This window comes from Nipponia nippon, unplaced genomic scaffold, assembly GCF_047370975.1.
Source record: "Nipponia nippon isolate SJK-2023a ecotype South Korea unplaced genomic scaffold, ASM4737097v1 scaffold_4, whole genome shotgun sequence".
Classification (NCBI taxonomy): Eukaryota; Metazoa; Chordata; class Aves; order Pelecaniformes; family Threskiornithidae; genus Nipponia; species Nipponia nippon.
In genome coordinates this window covers 62,613,581-62,631,590 of record NW_028262358.1, presented here as the reverse complement: position 1 = coordinate 62,631,590, position 18,010 = coordinate 62,613,581, and the positions used below count along the sequence as shown (strand labels likewise).

The 18,010-nt window shown below is 39.1% G+C and overlaps 1 protein-coding gene across 3 annotated transcripts in view; it reads left to right on the top strand.

Moving 5' to 3' along the window:
* Positions 1 to 18,010, top strand: part of PEX7 (peroxisomal biogenesis factor 7) — a 48,073-nt gene that overhangs the window by 13,850 nt on the left and 16,213 nt on the right. For 2 of the 3 annotated variants that reach the window (XM_087774951.1, XM_087774953.1), the window contains 3 exons: positions 4,084 to 4,190; positions 4,592 to 4,705; positions 9,196 to 9,251. In XM_087774951.1, coding sequence (XP_087631077.1) covers positions 4,084 to 4,190; positions 4,592 to 4,705; positions 9,196 to 9,251 — 277 coding nt within the window. The remainder of the gene's footprint in view (positions 1 to 4,083; positions 4,191 to 4,591; positions 4,706 to 9,195; positions 9,252 to 18,010) is intronic. The other variant, XM_087774952.1, reaches the window with a different exon arrangement.

Below are 18,010 nucleotides of genomic sequence, written 5' to 3'. Positions count from 1 at the left end.
CTGAAATGAAACTTTTCACTGTTGTTTGTTTTGGTTTGTTTTGTTTTGTTTTTTTAACAGTTTACTCTTTTCAGAAAAAGACTCTGTAGAGGTCTTCTCTGAAATAACAGTCTTTTGATTTTTAGCTTGACAGCATTTTGTATCAGACCGAAAAATTACCAGTTGGAAAGTACGTTTCCACTGGTAATTATGTTTACTTGATATCTAGGTTGTGCTACATGGAAATAGATTTTGTGCATTCAGTAGAGTCCTGTTGGATGATTTGAATAAAGCTGCTATTTATGTCACTCTATTTCTGTCTCTTTGTGTGGAATCTCATGAGCTTTACTAATCCTGTTATAGGTCTGTGTATACTATCTGTGATAGAAACGGACAGCATGATCATTTTAGCATGCCTAAAAAGATTTTGAGAGCCGTGAGATTTGGGTTCTGCTCTTTATTCTCCCACAGATTTTCTATTTGATTCTGGCTAAATAATTTAATCTGGTTTAGTATTTAAAAAATACATAAAAGTAAGCAAGTAATGTTAACTTGTAATCATTCAGTGGCACTGCAGAAGTACTTACTTTAATCGAGATTTCTTTGATGTTACACCATATATGCCAATACTTGTGTCTTTTATGCTGAATTCTTTTTCTACAGTAAATTAAAGATATATTATTTGGGGTTTTTTTCTCTTGATGAGAGAACAGTGTCAGAAGATCAGATTTCTTGCTTTAGAACTTAAAAAAAAATCAGATTCATTTTTTTCTAAGCAAAACTTTAAGCTAATGGTACTTCGGTTTGAAAAACATTGTATCTGGCCTGGTTAGAATCCTTTTTGCCTTCAGATAGTATTTAAGGTTTCTTGGGTTTTTATTAATCTCCCAAATACCTAGCTATTTTTTATAGTTAATGTTGTACCTCTGTACTGTCTGGCAATGATTGCTTAGCTGGTTGTTGTCACAGGACTTAGAAGATTGGTTTATGGATTTGGGTAAAATACATCTGTAAGTAAAAAGCCAGTATAAAACCTACATGAAATTTAAATCTTAAATAAACTGTATCTTTTCACTATCGTACATTGTCATTCACATTAGCAGTCTTTATCCCATGTACGGGGATGATGTACTTGTAGATTAGCATCTCTTTCAAAAATTTTGAATAGATGAGTATATATTGTGTAGTTCTATTGATTCGTCCAAGATTTCACAAATATTCATTAAAATGAAAGAAAGCAAGTACAATATACAAACAAATCTGGAATCATAATTATCTAACAGACCAGCAAAAATCTGTTGCCATAGAGAAATTGCTTCTTACAAAAATAGAAATATTTTGTGGGGAAGATGTTGGCCACTTTTGTGGTTGCTTACTTTGGGAGGCCGACTGGAAGTGGCTGTTAGCGAGTATGATTGTACTAGCTGTGCTTTACTTGTACTTTCTATTATTATTATCCTACTTCTGCTTTACCATATGGAAGAAATGCATCCTTTGTAATGCAAATTTGAAGGAATCATGGAAATGTGGAAATTCCAAAATTTTTAAAAGCAATTTTTGTTGAAATGAAATGTAAAAAAATAGATATATATTGTGAGGTCATGGAAAGATGTTTGAGGTAAAAAAAAAAAGTTTGTTAAAATGTGTAATGTGTCAGGGTTACACTGTTTATCAGCTTTTTTTTTTTTTAATTAATCTGATTCTTCCACTTACAGCTTAAATGGAAAAATTGGATTTGCCTTTGGCTTTAATTCAGTCTGTTCTATTCACAGAAAGGTTCACTTGCATGTTATGTTACTCCATTAAAAACATTTCACAAATAGTGCCAGCCAGAATTAATAACAGCTAAGTCTAGCATTTTCAAAGACATAGGGGAAAAAAAAGGAAAATAACTCTTTTTCTTGTGCATCAGCATTTTCTATTAAAAAAGAAATAATTGGGGCAATTGTATATTTAGTGTCAAAATTGTTATTGGCTGAGTAACTTACTTTTCCAAATGTTTTTGGCCCTCATAATGCTACTGTGGCCCATCTCTGTAGCAGTTCATTCTAGTTCACCTGGATTTATATATTTATTTGCTTGGGAAAAATGATCCTGTTTGTAGTGAAATATGTGTTTCCCCTTCAAATTTATGTTATCTGATGAAATTAAAATAAAAGCTTTTTAAGAAGTCCATTATAATATCTCTGAAAGACTTAAGACTCAAACTGAAATCTGTCCTCTGCAGGCAAGCAGATTAGCAAGACTAATGGTGGGTGGATGGGCATACTGCCTTTTTTTTGCCAGGACCCTGCTGGCCATGTTTCTTCCTCTCCATATGTTGCCGCCTTTTTATAAGCACTGTAGTGACGTTTGGGGCTTCAGCTGACTGCAGGGTGTCATGGTCAGGAGTGCTATACGTACACTGAGCAGCAATCTTGCTCTTGACAGTATTAAAATAGGTGAGGGGAGTGAAAGCCATGAGAAATCGTGTGTTGTTCCCACCTTACAGGTAGGGAATTTATCCACCAAGAGTACTGTATCTCTCACAATCATGGAGTCTGAGGAAAAGCCAGCCAACCAACCATCAGAGCAAGGCTTCCCGTGATCTGTGCAGTACCACAGTCGTAAGGCCAGTCTTGTGTCACGTAGTGGAACCAAGCTCTCTCTAGCTTCATTTTTGTATTCACACTTTCCAAACGTTTTATGTCTTTTTGCAAAGTCTACAGGGCCTGGTAGTTCGTGCAATAGGAATATTGTTGTTGTGCCTCTAGGGATGATTTTGTTTGAACTGTAGCCAGTTTCTTGAAAAGAGCTATGATTTTGTATGCCCAACTGTATTTTTTAAGGCCAGTGACCAACTGGGCACTAAAACCATCAAAATGCTTGTATCTAAACAGCATAAAAATCATAATTATTGATGGTAACCAATGTGAGGATTTCCAGAAGTGTTTCTGGTAAGGAAACATTAGTAATTTCTTCAGTAGCAAGGTAAAACAGTGGTTTTTTAATTTAGGTAGTATTGATACATGCTTTCTGTAGAAATCACGGGTGTTTGGATACAGCTTCTAATGATTTCATTTGTCTCTTGAACGAACACAGGGATAATCATGAATTCTAATTAATTTTCTCTCTCTGTAAACAAATGAGCTGGAGAATCCATTTTTGCTGATACAAAGCTAAGTATTCAAGGTTAATGAGAGAATCGCGATTAAAAAAAGTGAAAAGCATGGTTGTCTTGTCAACTGATGCCGTTTTCCATGTCTTTGTAAGCCATTAGGAACTGAGTTTTTAAGAAGGGTCTACACAAGTGCTAAAGATCTTTAGGGGTAGGAGATAATTTATTGCTGAAGGTAAAGAGAGAGGCTCAGGTGATTCACAGCTCTTAAGTTAAGCTGGATTCCCTTCATTGCTCTCTGAAGACTTCTGTGTATGTGTGTGCACACATGTGCGGGGGGGGTGTGCGTGTGTGTGTGCTCCGAGGTTAAAGCAGACGTTGCCTTTAATACGTGTAACAGTTACAGCAGAATGACTTTATCTTCCGATATTTCAATAAATGAGAGTAACTGCAGGTTTTGCACATGATGAGTACAGGTAACGTGTCTTAAATTTTCCTTTCATTGAAAGAATCTGGAGATAAGTTGCATTTTAAATACTGTTCACTTTTCTGCATGCCAAAAGCTTGTGTCTAGGTACTTTTTCTCAGCTGGCTTGCAGAGAAATTTTTTTCATGATTCTGGTCTTCTAAGTCCATTTTTAAATGGACCTTAAGCTCCTACTTTAATTAAATGTTATTTAAGTATTTTACCCCATCTCCTTTTAATCAAATCAGAGTTTTAAAAAATAATGAAAGTGTTAGTAATAAAACGAAGGTTGTTTGGTTTTGTTTTAGTTTTGTTTGTTTTTTTTTTTTTCCTAATGAAAGAGCAATAGTAAGTTCTGATTCCTTCTGTGCATCAGTCTGACTTCTGTGTCTATAATGTGCTTGCTTTATTTGGCATGAGTGTCCTCATATAATAGTTTGTATTTTATACAGCTAAGAAACAGTTGTCTACTAAATACTAGTGGATTAACTGCATCCCATAACTGATTAAACAATGTTGAATCCATTTCTCTTTGTTTCAGGTGACCAGACTTTAAGAGTTTGGGATGTGAAAGCCCCTGGAGTCAAACTTGTGATACCGGCCCACCAGGCTGAGATCTTGAGCTGTGACTGGTGCAAATATGATGAGGTATAAACCTGTTTGTCCAATGGTTTTCCTAATTGAACGACTCTCATTAAATAGTGGGGTTTTTTACTGCAACATTAATGCATCTTCTCTTTGTAAAAACAGGTCTAGTTGCTTTGTTGTTCTCATTTGCTACTATATCTTCAGAAGAGCATTGTTGCAACAGATAGACGGCCCAAGTAGATCAGAGGCTTTGCTTATTCTTTTGTATAGGGGACCAAATAGTCCATAGTGGAGAAACAGTTTGTGTTTCTCTGTTCTCTTTAATTTACACACTGGAGACCTCATTTATGATTTATTCATCTGTATTTTTTGATTTATCTAACTTTTGTAGCCAGCATATGCATCACTGCAATTTAATAATTAAATTGTCCTGATATATCTGTGTTCTATCAAATCATCAGAACTTGCTGGTAACTGGTGCAGTTGACTGTAGCTTGAAAGGCTGGGATTTGCGGAACATCCGGCAGCCAGTGTTCATCTTGCTTGGTCATACCTATGCTATCAGAAGAGTAAAAGTAAGTTGTGTTTTATTCCCCATTGACCACCACTGAATTGCTACACAATTTTTTTCTGGAAAGCAGTAATGTTTTTTATTATCTAACAACTAGGAAAAAACCAACAGGTGTTGAAGATTTTAGATGCTACAGTGACTGTTCTTGGAAACCTTCAGTGTAGCACTGCAAAACATTTTGATGTTTAGCAGATTGCTGGGATTTCAAAGTAAAAGAGATCTTCAAAGTCAATATATTTCCATGAGGAGTGTTCAAGAGCTTGAGAGAGGGCTGGGAGGTTTACTTCAGCTAAGTTATATGGGAAGTTTGAGATAGAGAAAATACTTTCCCTTATTCATTTTTTAAATGGTGCTGTGCCCTTTTCTTTCCATATAAAGGGTCAATATTCACATAAGGCAAGGTACAGAACTTGTTGTGAATGTGTATTTTTGTGTATACAAAGATGATGTTAATATGTTCAAAGAGATTTTGAAACTTTATTCATGAAGGGCTACAGGTGAATATACTGGATCTGTGTACTAGTAGATCACCCACCAATAGAAATTTCTTCTAGATGCACAATGATGTCAGTGCTTGTTATTTTTTTATATTAGTCAGATAATACCTGATCCTTTTAAAGCCTTTTAGGAAAAGGTATGTTTATTAATATTTTCTAGTAAGTCTCAACTGGCAGAAAAAAATTATCCTAGGTGAGTATTTTGATTCCCATGCCCTTGAAATTTTTGATGTGTTTCTAAGAACTTTAAAAGTTACTGCACTTAGGTTGTAATTTGTCAGAAAAGGATGTGACTCAGGGAGTCGTTCCGTATCGCAAATCCTGTTTGTGGCCAGACAGCCTGAGAAGCTCCTGCTCCTCCTTATCCCAGCTGCCCTTGCCTGCTGTCCCCACTGGTGGTGGCTGTCCAGTCTTTTTTTCTGATTTAATTCCTGCATGACCATTCTCTAATCTGGCTCTGTGAAATGTTCTTTATAGAAGAAGAACATTAGCAGTGGTGTTAGACTTTTGTTTTTTCTTGTTTTTTAAACAAGATCATTTTGCAACTCCAGTTTGACAGCCATTAAGACAGATGAATCAATACAGTATCAATCAATACAGACTGTCATATTCTTACTCTCTGAGAGTTAGTGGGATCTTTTAAAAACAGTTCTGCCACTAAGGGATTCATAGCACATTGTCTTCATGATAAAATGGAGAAAGTGAATGCAGAACTGTTATTCACCATAACCTGTGATAATAGAACTAAAGGACACTTGATGAAACTAGTAGAAGATGGGTTTACAAACAGATGGAAGTACTTCTTTTACACATCAGATGGTAGACTTCTTGAATTAGCTCTCTGCACAAGAGGTTGCATAGACAGGCAGTGTCATCAGGTTCATGGATAGCAGCCGGTCAATAAACAGATACTAGAAGAGCTAGACAGGGATAGCATCTCTGATTTCTCTACTCTTGATCATCCTGAGCTGCATTAGGAAGAGCGTTGCCAGCAGGCTGAGGGAAGTGATCCTCCCCGCTACTCACTGCACCAGTGAGACTACATGTGGAGTGCTGGGTCCAGTTCTGGGCTTCCCAATACAAGGGAGACATGGATATACCGGAGTAAATCCAGCAAAGGGCCACAAAGAAGATTAAGATACTGCAGCCTCTGTCCTACCAGGAGAGAGCTGAGAGAGCTGGGATTTGTTTAGCATGGCAAAGAGAAGGCTTAGGGAGGGATCTTATCACTGTGAATGAATGATTGGGGGAAACAGAGAAGACAAAGCCTGACTCTTCTCAGTGGTATCTAGTGAGAGGACAAGAGGCAATTGGTACAAACTAAAATACAGAAGATGCCATGTAAACATAGAGCACTGGGCTCAAAGACAGTTGGCTTGACCAGGTAGGTATCTTTTATATTCTTACACCGTCTCATCTGAGTTTCCATTTTATGGCCCATCATGTTCCCCGTTTTCTTAAAATGCCTTGAAATGATTAAATGCCTTAAAATGCCTTGAAAGGAGTTGGCCAGCAGTAGAACTTTCCTTGTGCCAACCTCTGAGATCAGTTCACCACGTGGCTTTAAGGAGATGGTGGGGAGGCTGTATATGCATGCATGTGCAAAGGAGAGGTATGTGAGAGTACATGAGTTTTGTTTCATCTTAGCAGGCTTTTATAGCTTCCATTTCAAGATAGACATGGTCCCTGTTGGACGTAAGATATGAGAATGTGGTGCAGCATATCTACGCTTGCGTGGTATAACTCACCAGTCACACTAAATGGAGAGAGACACCAGGATGGTACCTAAATAGAGGCAGCTGTCCCTACCTATATCCCTTCCCCTACATTGTGCTGACACTAGCAGTTATAAAGCTGTGCAGCAAGCTGGCTCAGCTGGTTGCTCTGACTGAAAATCCTGTCCCTAAAAGTGACTAGTTTCTGTCTGGATCACTAAGCTGTCTCTGTTGTTCAACAACACAAGCCCTGACATACAGGAGGGGGGCAGGAGCACACAGCCTGAAGTGGAAAGGAAAGGGAAGGCCACGAGTCTTGGCAGCAGTGCACTCTTAAATTAGCTTAAACCAACCATGAAATCACACTCTTCAGTTGTCTGTCTTTTGTATTCTGTTCAATTGTTCAGGGTTGTGTTGACTGTCAGATGTGAGGCTGGCAAGGAATTCTACCCAACACGATAGTGTCAGGATTCCTGCAGATTTCTTGTCGTCTTTCACTGCAGTAAAGAGCATTATCAACACACTGAGGTTGTCTGGAGCCCTTTTCAGGAGATTTTGACATTGGTGCATTTGGCTGTTTCATATTCTTGGCTGGCTTCAATCTCTTATACTGAAATGTAGTTATGGTTTTTCAGTTTAGCTAAAAAGATACTTGGGTGAATGATCTGAGAAATATTGGAGGTCAGGCTGGATGATATGTTGGTCTCTTCTGTCTATATACAACTGTCGTGGTTTAACCCCAGCCGGCAACTCAGCACCACACAGCCGCTCGCTCACTCCCCCCAGTGGGATGGGGGAGAGACTTGGAAGAGTAAAAGAGAAATCTCATGGGTTGAGCGAAAGACAGTTTAATAGGTAAAGCAAAAGTCACGCACACAAGCAAAGCAAAACAAGGAATTCATTCACTACTTCCCATGGGCAGGCAGGTGTTCAGCCATCTCCAGGAAAGCAGGGCTCCATCACGCGTAACGGTTACTTGGGAAGACAAACGCCATCACTCCGAACATCCCCCCCTTCCTCCTTCTTCCCCCAGCTTATATACTGAGCATGACGTCATATGGTATGGCATGGCCCTTTGGCCAGTCTGGGTCAGCTGTCCTGGCTGTGCCCCCTCCCAGCTTCCTATGCACCTGGCAGAGCACAAGAAGCTGAAAAGTCCTTGACTAGTATAAACTCAGCAAGAACCAAAACATCAGTGTGTTATCAACGTTATTCTCATCCTAAATCCAAAACACAGCACTATACCAGCTACTAAGAAGAAAATTAACTCTATCCCAGCTGAAACCAGGACAACAACTGTTCAGATGATAAAATTGTAGTATCTTACAGTTAAGTGGAACAGAATTTTAAAATATTCTCTTCTCTTTGTAGGAGAAGGACATTATGCAAGTTCTTTCAACTTTTATGTGTAGCACTCTGCTAAGTATTTTGATAGAGTTTGCTTAGGTAGGTTTCTAGGATACTTAAGGTTAATGACAAAGCTTTTCAGCTTTGACAAGATGTTTTTGCTTCATCTGAAAATATGTGGACAAAGATGCAAAGGGGGCATGTGGGAAATGTGCCATTGGTTTTTGCTGCCCATCAGACTTCTTCCCTTTTATTATTCATATTCCTGAGGTGCAGAAGATAAAGATGTTTTGTTGAGATTTTTTTTTTTTCCCCCCTCCAGAAAAATTGTAGGAAATCTGGGGAGGTTAAAGTTCAAGCATGCACATCCCTCAATTCTGCTATAGTAAAGAGAACTCTGTCAGCAGAGTTCAGCAGGTAACAACATACATCGCTCTCTTGGCAACTAGGGCAGTTGTGGCGATAGCCCAGGCTTAACTTTTGACTTTGTAGTAGCTGTGAATAATATTGGAAGTCTTGCAGGAAGAATCTTACCTATGAACCATGATGTGGGGGACCTGCATTTCAAACTGAAGTTATGTCAATGACTCGTGTATTTCCTGTTGAGAAATACAGACCTTAAAATAGTTGGAAACTGAGGGTTGCCAAAAAGCTGGAGCCGAGGTGAACAATTTTCGCCTAACTGCATCCTTATTGCTGCAGTTCTTAGACCTGTGTGCCAGAGTCCGTAGAATAGTGTGTCCCATCAAATGCCCTGCAGGAGAGTGGGAAATTATGAAGTAATTTGTTGATGTAGTCTGTTTTGTTGCAGCATGATGCGGTACCTTCCAAGACAGTTTAAACAGTTAAACTTGGGTAACTTTCTACTTCTAGTAAGTCTGTATATGTTCACAATGTTTTTACTTTAAAAGTTGTTCTGTTTTGTTTTCTTGCAGTTTTCACCATTCCATGCAACCTTATTGGCCTCTTGCTCCTATGATTTTACTGTGAGGTACAGTATTTTTTTAATTGGATAAAAATGGAAAGATAATCTATTGTAACGTGGCTTGCAATAGAAAACAGTTCTAGAGTGGACGTACTGAAGTGCAGTTAATGTTGCTATCAGATGTTTTCTCTCTTCATAAGCTATGTTGAAAAAGCATGGGTTCTTCACTTAAAGGCTAGCTCAGTCACTCTTCTGAATGATATCTGCTCTGATAGATGCTTTCTGTAATCCTTTTCACGTCATTCTGCTGAACATAGTTGCGTTCAGCTGTGATAGTGTCTGATAAGAAGGTAAATAACCTCTTAAATGAATGTAGGTGGGTGACTTCGTATGTTTCTGTGACATATTCTTATTTAAGCTTTTTATGAACGGTTTGTGTCCTACCAGTATCTGAGGAAGCTTTAGTATTGTTCCACGGTGTGTATGCCGAAGTTCTTTAGACGGTATTTCTGCAAGTTCCCCTGGCTGCCCAGTATATCGGATACTGCTGAGGATTTTATAGTACAGCTAATTTAAAGCTGATAAAAAGTCCTAAAGAAGTTTGACTTCATATTAGGGCTTCTCTAAGATACAGTGTCATAAGTCAGTACACTATGAAGTACATTCCTGAATATTTCAATCACATTCTTTCATCTACATTTTAATTGTATAACATGGACTGAATATAGTAGGCAGCACATTTACAAATGGGAGAAGCCCTTTTGCCTCCACAAGTGACTGCAAAGTTATCCCACTCACCCAAATCATCCCAATTAATGTCACTTCTGGTTATGTCCTAAGTGGTCTGACACCAGGCACAGAAAGGTTCTGTTTCTTAAGGGAAACCTTACTAACTCTCGGTGCCTGTACATGTTTCTAAATCATAAATCTGTATAGTCTTGTGCCATAACATCATATAAAGTTGCATCATGAAGTTAGTGTGTTAAGCATTGTAGGAATTTTGTATATTTTCAAAAATCTTACTGGAAGAGCGGTATAGCTGGAATACTCTGTTTTCATCCAAGCTCTTGGTTGCAGCTCCCAGAACGCAGCTAACAGAAGCATGCAGGGGTGCAAAGGGGCTCCGAAGCTCTGCTATAGATGGTGTGGGACTGCTTGAGACTGTACAGTGGCAATGGTGATGTTCCATAGGGAAACAGTTGTGCCCTTGGCACATGTGAGTCCTCAACCTCGATAGCACTAGAGAGGATGTTGCCTTCCAGGTCTTAGGCTGCAGGGAGTGCCTGGTGCCTCTTCCTGGGGCTGGGGGTGACGGTGGCCTCGCCTGTGGGAAACGCATTCTCTTTGAGGTGCTGAGGTGAAGGAGCTGCAGGAGGAGATGAGCAGACTGTGTACGATCAAGGATAGTGAATGCAAGATTGTTGGGGTCTTCACAGATATCCTTCAGAGGTGGGAGCCCAAATCCCACAGTGCAAGGAAGGAAGGACAGCTAGAGACTATGCTTCAAGCAGTAGAGAATAAGGATAAAGATTCCCATGATGGGGGAGTCTGGAAACTTGTGACTTCTGGCAACACAAGTTGGATCTAGTGCCCTGGAAATGGGTCAGCAAGACAAGCTCAGTCTGGGGAGGTGTCAGAGTCAGCTGAGCCTGAATCAAGTGTCTGCACCAAAAGAAATATGTGCATTGTCACTGGAGGCTGCCTCCTGGAGTATCTGTCTGCCAACCCAACTTGATGTCTTGGAAGGTTTTGCTGCCTCCCTGGGGTTGAGGTCCAGGAGGTTGTGGAGAGACTGCTAGGGTTTGTCAAGATTCAGAACACTGCCTTTTCCCACTTACCTGTGTGGGTTCTCGTGTTACTGAAAGAGGTGACTATGAATATATCAAGAGTGGCTACATGGCATTGGGAGCCCAGGTGGCATTTTCTTTGATCCTGACAGTGAAGGAGAAAGGTTCGGGTAGGAAAAGACATCTCCAGCAAGTCAACACTTGGCTGCATAGCTGGTGTCACAAGCAGGGCTTTGTCTTTTACAACCACAGGGTTCTCTTTTAAGCGATTGGGTACTGTGAGGCAGGCATAAGATCCATCTGACAAAGTAGAGCAAGAGCATCTTTGCCAACAGGCTTGCTAACCCAGTGAGGAGTGTTTTAAACTACAGACATCAGGGCAGAGTGACCATAACCTGAAGAGAAGTGAAAGCACAGGGATCAGAGAAGAGTGTGGGGAATAGCATAATGCCAGAGGCTTTTGCACTTTCCCTGTGAAAGGAACCTGAAACCTGTATACCGCAGAGGAAGCAAATGGGGAATTAGAAGTCCATGTGTGGCAGCAGAGCTATGGTCTCTTGGGAATTATAGAGAGATGGTGGGACCACTCACAAGACTGGAGTGCTGCAATGGATAAAGGCTCTTCAGGAAAGAGAGGCTTCAGTCACTCCCTTAAATTTTCAGTCCCTACATGGGCTTGTTCCTTTCAAAAATTGCGCCTTTCTCTTGCAGATTAGAACTGGATGGTGAACGTACATAACACTCTTGTCCCCCACAGGCATGTTGTTATTTCAGTAAAGGACTTAAGTGCTTGAGAACCTTTCATAAGTTTATGTTGTTATTCTTTTGCTTACTGTAATAAGGGGTAGTGCCTTGCCAGTGATATCTGCTGTCATGTGGTAGGTGCCAGGAGCCTGACAGTGTAAGTGCTGTGATGTCCATATGTATATAACTTTCTATACTGCTGTACCAGCATTCTGTCTTGTATAAAGTGTGTAATTTTATTTATGTTTAAAATGCAGTTCTCATAGAATACTGCACAATGGTCTGTGGAAGGTTATTTATGGGATCTTGCTTAACATCCTTTACTGACGCAGTGCCAGCTGGACATGGTTTAGTCCGAGGACATGGTTTAGTGGTGGACTTGGCAGTGCTAGGTTAACGGTTGCACTCGATGATCTTAAGGGTCTTTTCCAACCTTAACGATTCTATGATTCTGTGATTCTGGTTTGCAGCATATCATTTCTCAAAAGGTTTCTACGTCTAAAATAAAAAGTGGTAATTGGTTTCTTCCAGTGGCCTTGTCTGAGCAATAAGACTAATAATCAGCATGCTGATGCATTGAAGTGACTTGGTTGTGTTGTCATGCTCTTCCCACTTTTGACACCAAGTACATATCCTTCAGGTTTGGCACTAATGCGCTTCATGCAGTACCGAAATCCAGTGCAATTTCAGCTCTGACATTTTCCTATGTGGAAACTGTTAGTAAAGACAAGGAGAGCTCCTAGCTCATATACCAAGGTGTCTGTAAATGCAGAGCTTGAGGACCTTTTCACAAAATGCCACTCTAGGCATTATTTTTCTGTCCAAACAATTACTTGTTGTGACTAGGGACAGAGGGCGGGGTTGAAGACATGAAATACGCAGTTTTAGCAGTTTCTAAAACTATTAGTTGCTGGGTTTGGCATGATTGAACAAACAACAGAGACGGCCAGGTGAAAGTCTTTGGAAAAGGTGGCACAAGCAAAATATTCTGTATAATGGAGGAAACTTGTTACCACAACACTTTGGGAACATCTCTTTTAAAGGATGTAATATGATGACTATGGTGTACCTCTGCCACATGTCCTGTACTGTCATTTACAGTAGCTCGCAGTAAGAAGCAGAGTTCACTTAGAAATGTTCAGAGTTTGACTGGATGCACCATACACGTGTGTATGTGTGGACATGAGTATATACACACACATACACACATTTCAATTTTATAACAAAAATACAGAAAATTGATAAATATATAAAAGATGCAAGAGAAGTAGGGATTCCAGTACATGGTATTAATTTTGGATCTTGTTTAATCCTCGAGGACATGGTATAGTGGTGGACTTGGTAGTGACAGGTTAATGGTTGGACTCTATGATCTTAAGGGTCTTTTCCAACCTTAACGATTCTATGATTCTATGATTCTACTCAAGGCCTGTGACTTTTTAGCCACATTTGATAGTCATTCATAGAACAGTACGGTATGGCAGTCCTTTAAAAACAGATTCATTGATACAAACAGTGTTATTTTAATAGCAGCTTAGTTTATGATATTGTTCTTTTATTTTCTGTAACATTTCTGTTTGAAGCTCAGAATTGTCTGTAAACATTAACATATAGTAGTTAACTGGATACAGCATAGCTTGCTGTTTAAGCTGTGTAATCTTCAATGTTACTGAAGCTTTATAGTCTAACCAAATGCACGCAAACCTTATGTAAGATTACCGAACTGCCGTGTAAGAGGCAGGGTTGTTGTTTGTTTCAGGTAGGACAGCTAGTTTGGCACATCATCACAACTGGCTATCTAAAAGCAAAAGACAGTAGGTTGAAAGCAAAGTTAACAACGCTTAGCTTCACCCTTTGCAAATAGTATAATGATTGTATGTGTATACTATAGTCAAGCTATTGAAAAGAAAACTAGTTCACATGCCAACTTCATACTGGGGGCTAAGAAAAAGAGGGTGTAGATTTGAACTTGAGTTTTTACGTACTTGGGTATAATGATTTGGATTTAACCCCTGTCTAGTAAATGCTTCATTGAGACAAATTTTTTCTCTACCACTTCCTTACTCTTTGGAGGAGTTCAGGAAAAATGTAGGTTAATTAAAGAGCAGTTTTAACACAAATGAATCATTAAATGCCAGGAAATGCACAAAGTACTGTAACATTTCCAGGACTTATTTAGGTCTGCATGCATGTTCTTAAACCTTATCTCTATAAAAATTCAGTTTGAAAGAACATCAGTGTCATCTCTTACTGGAATCACTGTTTCATAATTTTGGACTCTCTTCAGTATAAAAAAAAAATCTTGGTGCATTAGGCACAGGCAGTGCTCACCAAAATCTGAACAGAAAATATGATAAATTGTAGAACTTCATTAAGCTGGTATCAGGCCAGATCATGAAATGTATTCACAGAAGCTTGCCTCTGAGACAAAAAGACAATTTTTGTTGAAAGTTGTACTGTACTAGACATCATCTCTGCAAGACACTTTAAGGTAAACCACTATCTCCAGCTCTCCACCACTATGTACAAGTTCAGTAACTCGGATCACAAAAAAATCTTGAGAACTTCTGGAATAATGCTGCGCATAAAAGAAACTGTCGCTTCAGTTAATTATCCTTGTTGTCTTTTTTGTTTGTTTGTTTGTTTTTTTCTTCAAGGTGAAAAGGTGGGTGTTCACTCATTTGCCCTCCTTCCCCCCCCCCCCCCGCCCCCAAATGAAGAATGTCCTCCCGCTAATCAAAATGCTTGTCACTGGTGGCTTCCAGTGTGAAACTGATAACTCGGCAATAGAAGAACTTTTTAATTTGAATGTCTCAGTTGATGATAGCTCCTGCTTCATTATAAAAAGTCTCCTTGATAGCAGAGTTGGTAGTGGTGGCCAGAGCTTTGGGCATTACATCTGATGAAACTAACAAAATTCAAAACTGATTGTACTTTTCAATTATGATTTAACTGTTTGTTGCAGCTATAGAGTTAGTCAAAAATCACTCATACACAAGTGTAAAGTATATCTGTTCTCTTACATGTTTCCTTTTTGGATTAAAACAAGAATTACAATTTCATGGTAAAAATTTTGACATATAAATGAATGTCCAGGTTCTTGTATTTTTTTAAATTCACTGGCATTTTCCTGCCTGTACATGCTACTTTTCTTTGAAATAAGTATTATGAGACAGAATTTCTCTTAAAACTAGGAAAGTTTGATGGCAGGAGCTACTCGTCAAAGGATTCAACCTCATGAATAGATTAGTATCTTTTATCGATGAAAAATTTTATGGTGCTATGAATAGCACTGTAATGTTGAATATAGCAAAGAGATATTTGTCTTACTTTTTCATTTCTCTTAATAAACAGGTCTGTATAAGTGTTAGGTATTTTTAATTAAAACCTTCAAGTATTTATACTTGAATATTTAACTGTGGCAGCATCTGAATATTTTTTCTTATGGAAAGTGCATCTTTTTTCTTCTAAATAACCCCTTTTTGTTTTTTGGTCGTGAAGCTATCTATTATTTCTGCTTGTCATACAAATACATTTAAATCTTTCTCTACAAAATGTATCCTGCCTGTCTGAAAGGCAAATTTAGGGTTTGCTTGTGGACAGATGAGGAAACAGAAGTATTCAGAGAGACCACACATACCTACAGTATTATCTGTACGTTAGTGACACCCACTTCTGTATTTCTCAGGTATCTGACTTACCCATTTTTAGCCAATCGACCTTTCGCAGTGCTTGGTGAAGAGTGGGGCATGTGTCAAAGTGAACTGAAGCTCCAGTCTAGAATTATGATACTAAAGGATGGGGAATATCTAGAAGATCTATTGACACCATATATGTGCCTAAGTTAGGGGTTTGTATGCCCTTTTAGTTAATTCGTGTTCTGGAGAGAAATCAGGGAGCAAAGAGTAAGCTGGGTAACTTCACTCTCATAACTACATTTCAATAACTCCATATCAGCAGCAATGAAGTTGTTACTCTTGTACACCAACCAGCCCGTATAGGCTCATGTCTTCATCCTTCAAGATTAGAGTAGCACATGATGCTGCTTCTTGGGCTGCACCTTGTATTGATTTAAGCTAAAAGTACTAAAGGAGGCATGTACTTGCCTACCTGGAGTTTCTCACTTCCATTTCTTAAATTAGATTGAACTTTTTAGTGACAAGAAATATCTTCGTTTTGTGAGCATGCCCTGTTTTTCAGGGTGCTCTGTTTCTGGTTTAGGATCTTTGGTTGATACCTCAATAGAATGATGATACAAATACATTCCCAGGTTGGCTTCAAGCACATGATGAGAGTTATTCTCAAATCATTGTTTGGAGGAAAATACTAAAGTTACTGTAAGTTTTGCAAATTTGAGGATCTTCAAAAGCAGAAGGGGTATTATGAAGGCTAGCAACTAGTTGTTCTTAAAAGTTATTCTGTTATATTGTGGCAGAAGAATTGAATCAAACGTAACTTGCAATCTGCCATTTACCTTATGAAATCCCGTACAAACATTTTTCTATAGGTAGGACATAAACCCACCTGTGTAATAAGGTAAAACAGTGGTGCATATGCAGTTCTATTAGAGTAGGGTCATAAATGTGTAAGTGGTGTGCTTTGTTTTCCCATACAGTACATAGGAAGTAAACTACGACGTTAGCATTTCATCAAGAATTACTTCAAAATACAGCATGTAAGTTGAGTCCTTAGGAAAGAACTATGCTACTGGAGCAAACTCAAAAGTAAAATCTATTTCAGAATTACTTTTTTGGATCCTCTTCCATTTGATTTGGCCCTCAAGCAATTCTTCCTCTTTTCTTTGATGCTTATGGAAGATAATACTTTCAATAAAGGCTTTCTTCTATACCTGAGCAGCTTCATGATGTTGATACTTTACTGGAACTGTAATGAAATAATCTCTTAAGGATATTATTGTGGAAATAGTTAGATGTCCCCAGTTAATGCCTGGAATAACAACATTTCCCTGATTGGCCTGTATCCAAAAGTAGCGTGACACTAAGTTCTATTTAGACAGAAGTTTTTCTGGTTTGCAGGAAGAACTTTTACAGGTAGCTATCTTTGCACAGGGATCAGAGAATGGGAGCAGGAGAATAAATTGTGTGATATGCGTGTAGTAAACTAACACTGAGTTCTGGGTTGCTCTTGAAAACTTCTTGGTTATGTGCATCCGTATGGTACTGGGACTTCTGCCTGATGTGGTTGCATGTGCATGGTGGCATTAGTTGTTGAGTGGGGGTTTATGGAAAGCAGCCTCTAAGTAGCTGATTCACACCCACTAAAAATACACTGTATGAAGACATCCTCTATTTGAGACCTAAGAGCAGTAGTAAAGATATTATGCATAAATATTTATCATAAATTTTTTTTTTGTTTGTTCCCCAGAAGGAAGTGGACTTGAGGAGTTGTGTTCTTTGTGCTTCCATTTGTGCGCTTTCCCTGAATCGTTTCCTGAAATAACTTCTAAACCTATTGGAAACTTAATTAGATTTGACAGGAAAGTTGTAGCCTAAATTTACTAAGCTTGTACAAATTTAATGGAAACTCATGAGCAGACAAGAGAGGGAAATCCAAACTATTACCTTAAGGAAGGCAAAAGACGTCGCATGAATTCACCACCTGTCTAATCTGCTTGCTGATCTGCTAGCTCCTCAGCGTGCAGCAACAGGCTGCCACAACACATGCATTGTACTGCCTTGTACAGACACTGGAACCTGAAAGGATACTTGCTGCCTTTTTTTTCCTAGCCAGTGGTGAAGGCGCAGGGGCAGGAGGTAAGGGTAGAGAGGGGAGGAGGACATGGTGGGAGATACGTAGAAGAAACTATATTGCGGGTTGGTAAAAGTGTTTTGGTAGGGGAGCCCAGGAGATGTATGTAGCGAGATAGATCTCAGACTAGATATAAGGAAGAAATTTTTTACAGTGAGGGTAGTGAAACACTGGAATGGGTTGCCCAGAGAAGTGGTAGATGCCCTATCCTTGGAAACATTCAAGGCCAGGCTGGATGGGGCTCTGAGCAACCTGATCTAGTTGTAGATGTCCCTGCCAATGGCAGGGGGGTTGGACTAGATGACCTTTAAGGGTACCTTCCATCCCAAAGCATTCTGTGATTCTGTGATATTGCTATGGGCGGTACAAAGTACAAAATCCATAGGATGACAGGCTTTTTCTCTTCACATAATGGCTTGTTTAGAATAAGCAGTCACTTGCAATGTACATGCAGCTTATGAAGTGCATGTGAAGTACATGTAAAACAAATAAGTCACTATCAAGAAATGAGGGAAAAGGTATACT